An 8,746-nucleotide genomic window follows, 5' to 3' on the forward strand; every position below is an offset into this window, starting at 1 on the left:
CAAGCCACCATGTGGTGCTGGGAATCAAACCAAGATCCTCTAGACAAGAAGTCAGAGCTCTTCACCACCAGCCCTAATATCTGAGAATTATTCTTTCAGCTTTAAAATGTTTTTGTTTTACAACAGGTCTTGTGCAGCCCAAGCATGCCTCCAATGTCCTATGCTGCTGAGAATGACCTGGAACTCCTGATCCTCCTGCCTCTATCTATCCCGAGTGCTGGGATACCAGGCAAATACCACCACTGAGACCCTGGCTTCGAGTCCCCAAAGGAAAAAAAGATGGGTTTAAGCACTAACAAAGCAAGGATAAAAGGCAAAACTATGTCCAGAAGATATCTACTTTAGATAACTTCATATATGCATCGAAATCTCCCTGAGTATTTAATAAACCACAATGTCAAAGACAGAATCATTTTGATTTATAATTCAATATGCCTTAAGAGTTACTAATATGGCACAATGTGTTTCCTTCCTCAATAGGATCCATTTTCCCTAGTTGGTATTCTTTGAGTAATCAGATAAAGCCCCTGTGCACTGTAGCGCATATGATGTTTCCTCTGCTGTTTTCAGTACTATGCCACAGTGGTTCCTAGAGTGTCTCATCCTTTCCTAAAATGTTCTCTTCTGTCTTGAGGGAAAACCCATCATAGAGTCTCCAGTACGTTCATACCACAGACACATCAAATGTGGAGAAGAGGGTTTCCTTACAACAGCAAAGAATCAATTGAGAGCAGACACAGGCGGGGTCCTCCACTCAATCCAGTGGATGCTCTCCTGGTCAGACCCCACAGGCAGGCAGTCCTACTCGTCCTGACAATGTCTGACATCCCCTAGCAGTCACTTTCTGCTCTGCTGTGTGGAGGGTGCAGAGGCCAGGGCGGGTGGCAGGCATCCTGCTCACTTACCTCTTCACTTTGGGTTTGAGGGAAGGGTTCTTACAGAATCTGGGCTCATTCTTCCACCCATCTCTCCCCAGGCCCCAGCTCTAGGGTTACAGTGTTGCCATATCCAGCTTTTACTTTACTGCTGGGATCTGAACTAGGGTCCACATGTTTGTGAGACAAGCAGTTTAATCCTCCCGCCTTCTTTATACTTTAAAACAGCGGCGCGCTGTGGCACCTGCCTTTAACCCCAGCACTCAGGAGGCAACCAGGCCTACAGAGCAAGTTCCAGGACAGCCAGGGCTGCACAGAGAAACCCTGTCTTGAAAAAACAAAAACAAAACAAACCAACCAACCAACAAGCAAAACAAAAACAAGGATTGGCGTTAACAGTCATCCACGGGGGGTTGGGGATTTAGCTCAGTGGTAGAGCGCTTGCCTAGCAAGCGCAAGGCCCTGGGTTCGGTCCCCAGCTCCGAAAAAAAGGAAAAAAAAAAAAAAAAAAAAAAAACCAAACAGTCATCCACGGTTATAGGATGCATTTCATTTGGTCAGTAAACTGCTAGACTCTGGTATCTGACCAGTATCTAGATGTTACTGCTGTCATTTTCCTTTTGTGACATGACATATTCTAACATTTGGTTTTTTTTCAAATGTCTAACCAAAGATATCACTCCACACAACCTGAAATTATTCTCATGATGAATATAACTTTAACTTTCATTGAACGGCTTTCAAGTGCCTTTAAGTGTCAAACTGCATTTATTTATACATACCATGGAAAGATTTCCCAAATACCCAGAAGACTGTATATGCCGGGGAGACCTCCCTTCCGTCCCAAAAATGTAGGATATATCTGGGTGTCTTAGTAAACTTCGGCTTGGTGGAGTAACTGTAAGTGGAAAGAACACTGTCAACATAAAGCAAGTAAGCCAGCAACAAAATATTAAGTTTTCAGAAAGCAGGGCCAATGGCTCACTTGGTAAAGTCCTCACTGCACAGCATGCACCCATGTAGAAAACTCAGGCATGGTGGTGCATGGTTGCAACCACAGTGTTGGGGAGAAGACAGGAGAACCAGAGGTCACTAGGCAGCCAGTCTAGACTAATCAGAAAAGCCCCAGGTCCCAATGGAGGACCCTGTCTGAAAACACTGGATAGCTCCTGAGGAACAATACTCAAGGTTCACCTCTGGACTCACACATGCCTATCTATCTATGTGCATGTATGTTTGCATGAACACATACAACACCCCAGACATGCACACAAGAACATGCATATATACGTATATGCACATCTATATATACATGAACATGAAACACCCACATATACCCACAATTTCTCAGTTTTCAATTATTTAGATTCTAATCAAACAGTTTAAATATTAACATTTTTATATTATGAAGAATTAACTTATTTTTCTAAGATTGAGCTTACCACGCTGACTATTAATTTTTTTTAGCTACAAAGGGCACTTTTAACTTTTTTTTTTTTTTTTTTTTTCGGAGCTGGGGACCGAACCCAGGGCCTTGCGCTTGCTAGGCAAGTGCTCTACCACTGAGCCAAATCCCCAACCCCAAAGGGCACTTTTTATCTAGGTGTAACTGAGTAGACATCAAATGAGCACAGGTGACACAGCTGGCAGATGTTCATCATCTAAATTCAGAGAGCACACTGGGGCGTGCCCGGCAGTGGCCAGAGCTCTGAATCTGGTTTCCACTGTCATCTAAATAACAGACAGCACCAGCTCACTCACGCTGGCTTCTTCAAGTCTGCCTTCCGGTTTGGAAAAGCAGATAACAGTATGTTACAGCCACTATGTGTTGATGTAAAGTACAGTTCCTTGTTCATAAGCGTTTGGATAACTGGAACTGTTATTATTTATGCTTAACTCCTCATACTGTAGCTAAATATTCTATTAGGAAATTGTATAAATGCCAGCTGGAATTATGACTACTATTATTAAATACTTTCAAAGCATAAATGAAATCTTACAAGGTTGTCGAAATGAGCTTGGAGTTCGAGGAATAATCTGGCTTCTTGGTGTAGTAGTACCAAAATTTTCATCTTGGTTGGCCTGAACTTAGGAAGAATTAAGGAAAGTTTTCCATGCAGAGAAAAAAAAGTCGTTAAAGTTAAGCACAGATTTACTACACAATATACATGAATACATTTCTCCAAGAACAAAGCATTTTATGGGTACCACCTTTTCTGTACACCGTTGTTAAATCCATCTATCATTTAAGTTCTCAGGTGGGTGTTAGATAATAAGTTTTGACTCTAGTTGACTACTAGGACATACTGGTAGTGAAGCAGAACATGCTTTTCAGAGAAACAGGCATCTTGAACTCACGGACGATCACGGAGAGCATGGATGTAGCAAGTAAAACACCAGTGGAGGTGAGCCAGTTTTGTCACAGATAATGTTTAATGACTGGAAGATCCCAGGCACTCTGCAATCTGCATAATTCTTACGTGAAGGATACTTAAAACTCTTTTGTGAGCACTATGCTTCCGTGCAGTCCTCGTAACCTCTGGGTCTCGGATCACAGGGGATGACATTCCCCCGAAGCCACTCCTACAATAGTATAAATAATCTCTTAGATGGCATCTTCAAAGGACTATCGTTACAGTTAGAGCAAAGGATCTGAATCAGTCAGAGGACAGCTCACCCCAACAGGCAAGTCTTCTATATTTTCCCAACAATATCCTCTTGTTTCTAAGTCCTGTTTATTCCCCAAAATCCCACCCAGTGTTCAGCTACGAACCCTTCAAGTAATTTTTTTCCATGTAGACTAAGGATGTCTCCAACACTGTCATCTGATGGTTTAAAAACTAAACCGTGGGGGTTGGGGATTTAGCTCAGTGGTAGAGCGCTTGCCTAGCAAGTGCAAGGCCCTAGGTTTGGTCCCAGCTCCGAAAAAAAAAAAAAGAAAAAAAAAAGAAAAAAAAAAAAAAAAACTAAACCATGGGGGTTGGGGATTTAGCTCAGTGGTAGAGCGCTTGCCTAGCAAGTGCAAGGCCCTAGGTTTGGTCCCAGCTCCGAAAAAAAAGAAAAGAAAAAAAAAAAAAAGAAAAAAAACTAAACCATGGGGGTTGGGGATTTAGCTCAGTGGTAGAGCGCTTGCCTAGCAAGTGCAAGGCCCTAGGTTTGGTCCCCAGCTCCGAAAAAAAAGAAAAGAAAAAAAAAAAAAAAAAAACTAAACCATGTAGCTTTTTTTCTAGTATACCTTTCTTCCACCTGAAATCTCCCGCTAGCTTCCTCTGCCTTACAGACTGAAACTCACACTTTCCAGTGTAATATTTACAATTCCATCCCAATTTAGCCTGGCCCACGATGTTCGTCCAGACATACGGCTGTGAGCATTCAGCCACACAAGCATGAACATTTTTCATGACTTTATATCTGAGTATGTTTCTTTTACAGAGGTCTATATTTGTTCCCCTGTCACCTGATGTACATCTACTTAAGTTAAATAACAGCTTTATGGAGATATAACATTCCCAGCTGGTAATCTGTTTCTCTCTTGCTCTTTGCTCTTTTTTTTTTTTCTCCCCAGAACCTAAGGCTTACTATGCAAGCACTTAACCACTGAGCCACCACTGAGCAGTATTCCCAGTCCCATAACTTGGTACCTTAATCTCTCACAGGCTTACTGCTCTCTAACAAAAGAATGACACTATATCCCTAGCCGCATAACTTGGCTCTATTTAACTATGTAGTTCCTTAAATCTCTTACAGGCTCACTGTTCTGAATAGATAAAATCCTCAGGGGATTGTTTAAAACTAAATGTGCTACTTAAAGCTTAAGGAACACACATAAGATTAAACCCTAGCACAATGTTTTCAGTGTCAATATGCTATTATTACTCCAAAGACCAGCTAGCAAGTTACTTTACAGGTTTCCCTGAAACTCCCACGACAGGGGGAATTTAACGTCTCCTTCATTTATTTTCCCCGCAGTACAGCATAATACATCGTATTACATTGCTTGGCTGTCTTCACTACACGATCTACTCTCCAATGCCAAGTGCCTTGAACAACCCATCTTTGTCTCAGGCGGGCACAAATCACCTGATCACATAAGAAATTTAACTACCTGGTGGTGGCACTTTAAAAGTCTAGGCTGACCACCATGATACCCAATAATGTACAACTGATACGAAATAATAACCACAATAAAACCACTCAGAAAATCTGGAGACTGAGCTGTCAAGAGTGGCTGATGGCTGTGACCTCGGACTGCTCACTTAGCATTTCGAATGCCGGACCACCACCGACCCCGCACACTTCGGAGCGAACGGCGAGGAGCGAGCGCCGACGAGACCCCGGAGGCGCGGGGTGGAACGCGGGGATACGCATTCTCTGCGTCCCCGCTCCAGTCACGTCAAGCGCCCATCCCTCCACCAGGGGCCAAATCCTGGCAGGGTGAAGGAATGACTGAATGGGCAGACCTCGGCTCCTCCTCCGCTTCCAGCAGAGGTAGTTAGGTCGCTAACAGGCGAGAGCCACAGTCTTGGCCGAGGCGTCCCCATCAGGACTGACCTGTCCATGGCCGCAGCCGTCTCCACCTAGATAGAACCTTGCAACTTTGATTACAGTCCAGCCACCGCGTTTCAGCCTTCCCGCTCTCCGGAAGCAAACCCTTCGACCCGGAAGCACCGCTCTGGCTAAGCCAGCCCCAAAGAACGAATTTTTCTTATTCGGCGCATGCGCAACTTTCGTCTACTGTCGCAGGTCCAGTGGCGCAGGCGCGGAAGTGTGCCAGTGCGTGACTGCGTGGCTGGGCGGTGTTGCCAGGCAGGAAGGGGGCGGGAACGAGGGCGGAGTCTGAGTGTGGTGAGGAGAGGGAGTTGTGGGCGTGGTCTGGGTGGGGGCGTCCTTCTGGGAAGCCGGAAATCTGTAACCTGGACTGAGGAATTTGTTGTAAAGAGTCTGGCCTCAGCGTTCCGGTTTGCGGTTCTGCGCCACTCTACAGGATCTGGCCTGGCTCGTGGCGCTCGTCTCTTTCCCTAAACTGTGGTGTAGCCTCACTGGACGGGTTTTGAGGTTGTTTCCTATTGTAATTTATTTCTCTTTTACAGTATCAGCCGTTTTTTTAAAAGAAATCCAAAAAGAGCAAAGCATAAAAAAACCACATGGGTTCACGGCCTGTAATACCAACATTTGGGGAAGTTGAGGCAGGAGGATCACCATGATTTTGAAGCAAGCCTGCACTAAGAAAGCCTGACTATTACTATTATTATTATTATTATTATTATTATTATTATTATTATTTTAAATTTTAAAAGTTTTGGGGGTGAGGATACTTACTCATTCCAGCACCTCAGAGTGTTAGGTCTCAGGCCCTCCAAATGTCTAGAAATGAGCTCTAGCTGAACCATAGGATTTCTGGCAGTTAGATAAAAGCCAGCATTACTCAGGACTTTGTGAAACGCGTTTTCCATTGGTCTTCTTAGCTATTGACCTCACAATCCCGACTCTGCACTAATTTCTATGTTCTGTTCTCTCATCTCGATCACAAAACTATCTTGAAGTGCTCTAACAGGCCCAGGCATTGCAGACACAACACCAGCAGGTGTGACCCTCTCCCATAGCCTCTCCCTTGCTAAACCGTTAGATTACATTCCTAAACCTACCCACCAAGGTCTCTTCCCTTATTTGGCCCCTTATGCCTGACTAAAACTCCAAGGTCCAACTATCAAAATCCACTAACTGGCTAATGTGTCCACTCAGGACTTACCAACTCACCCTAACAGAGTCTTTTCTCCTTAAAGACCACTCCTGCAGAGGAACCTGCTGCTTTCTTTGGCAGACCTGGAGGGAACACCTTTTCCTTTGTGCTGAGAATTTGGTGTCCTGGTGTGTTCTGTGCTGACCCCCAGGCTACTTCCTATCTCCTGCTAATGAGACTTTTCCTATCTCTGGCTTCCCCAGCCCTGGCTGTGTCCAGTTTGTTTCTCTTTTCTCTGTTCTGGACACTTCCAGGTGCCTCTGGATCTTTGCGCTCTCACTCACATTAAAACCCTTGTCCCTAATGGAGCAGTCATGGCCGCAGTTTCTTGACTGTGCCCTCTCCCATGCACAGAGTAAAGTAGAGGCAGGAATCAAGGTCATCGTAGGCTCCTACTAAGCCAGCGGGGTTTTATTGTTGTTGTTTGATACTCTGTCTCAAAAGAAAAGAAAGAAGTAGTAATATAGTATCCCCTCTAATGCAAAGTGCTGGCTGAGTAAAAAGCAGTACATCCAGCACCTGAAGAATCCAGTTCAGCTACTTTTTTTTTTCCACTTTGAAAGCAGTCATTCTTTTTTTTTTTTTTTTTTTCTCTTTTCTTTTTTTCCGGAGCTGGGGACCGAACCCAGGGCCTTGCACTTGCTAGGCAAGCGCTCTACCACTGAGCTAAATCCCCAACCCCTCAGTCATTCTTTATTAAGTGACCAGATGACAAAAATAATGTTGGAAGGGCCAGCCAGCAAGCAGTTTGTCCTGCAAGCCTGATGTTCTAAGTTCTGTCCCTGGACCCCTGGTAAAGGTCAAAGGGGCAAACCAGCTACACAAAGTTGTCCTCTAGCCTCCAAACTCAGCCCCACCCCACGCGTGCTACATTCACAAACACAAATGTGCACATACACATATAAACACATGCACATACACACCACATCATACACACACACCAATATGCCACACCACACACATACACCACACACACACACACACACACACACACACACACACACACACACACCATGTAATACACATACACATACATGCACACACACACCACACACATACAGGCACACACATGTGTACACATGCATGCACACACAGATAGCTCTCTATTAAATAAACCCGTTGATACAATATTTCCTGTTTCATTTACTAAATAAAAATTCTTTGGGGGTTGGGGATTTAGCTCAGTGGTAGAGCGCTTGCCTAGCAAGCGCAAGGCCCTGGGTTCGGTCCCCAGCTCCAAAAAAAAAAGAAAAGAAAAAAAAATTCTTTGATGTGGATGAGCTCCTGCATTTGGCCACAAGTTAGATTCATCAAGATAGAGTCACTCATGAGGGCTGGAGAGATGGTTCAGTGGTTAATAGCACTGATTGCTCTGCCAGAGGTCCTCAATTCGATTTCTAGCACTCACATGGTGGCTCACAACCATCTGTAATGGGATCTAATACCTCTTTTTGGTGTGTTTGAAGACAGCTACAATGTATTCATATTCATTAAAAAAAATGTCACTCATGAAAGTTCCACCTTACTAAATAAAGCAAGGCTAAATTATCTGATGTCCAGGGAATTAAAGACAGAGTGATAACCAGAATTTCCACATAGATCATTTTTTTAAAGATTTATTGGGGTTGGGGATTTAGCTCAGCGGTAGAGCACTTGCCTAGCAAGCTCAAGGCCCTGGGTTCGGTCCCCAACTCCGAAAAAAAAAAAAGATTTATTTATTATATATAAGTATACTGTTGTTGTCTTCAAACACATCAGAAGAGGGTATCAGATCCCATTACAGATGGCTGTAGCCACCACGTGGTTGCTAGGAATTGAACTCAGGACCTCTGGAAGAGCAAAGTAGTCAGTGCTCTTAACTGCGGAGCCATCTCTCCAGTTCACATAGACCATTTTTGATTGGCACAGTCAAATTTTACAAGAAAAGTAACCCAGTGTTAACTACGTAGTTTTCAGTTGTCTTGCCTTGCTGTCCCTGCCTTATGTAGAAGCTCACTTTGAGACTCCCAACCCATTTGTTGTTGTTTTGTCCTTGGACACATTCTGTTACCTAGCCTAGGCTGGCCTAGGTTGTAGGCCCTCTTGTCTTAGCCTCTGATCGCTGTTCTTTCTTTCCCCAAGCTTCTCTTTT

General features: G+C 44.1%; 1 protein-coding gene across 3 annotated transcripts in view; it reads right to left on the bottom strand.

The window, feature by feature from the left end:
• Positions 1–6,343, bottom strand: part of Nup107 (nucleoporin 107) — a 45,441-nt gene extending 39,098 nt beyond the window's left edge. The window contains exons 1-4 of one of the 3 annotated variants that reach the window (NM_053830.2): positions 5,427–5,502; positions 3,367–3,458; positions 2,876–2,962; positions 1,658–1,773 (exon numbers count right to left, since the gene is read on the bottom strand). In NM_053830.2, the coding sequence (NP_446282.2) occupies positions 1,658–1,773; positions 2,876–2,962; positions 3,367–3,458; positions 5,427–5,434 (303 nt within the window). In that variant the 5' untranslated portion in view covers positions 5,435–5,502. Of the gene's footprint in view, positions 1–1,657; positions 1,774–2,850; positions 2,963–3,366; positions 3,459–5,426; positions 5,503–6,194 lie in introns of those variants that run through there. The other 2 variants (XM_063262867.1, XM_063262868.1) reach the window with 2 other exon arrangements.
• Positions 6,344–8,746: the final 2,403 nt, after the last annotated feature.

This window comes from Rattus norvegicus, chromosome 7, assembly GCF_036323735.1.
Source record: "Rattus norvegicus strain BN/NHsdMcwi chromosome 7, GRCr8, whole genome shotgun sequence".
Taxonomy (NCBI): Eukaryota; Metazoa; Chordata; class Mammalia; order Rodentia; family Muridae; genus Rattus; species Rattus norvegicus.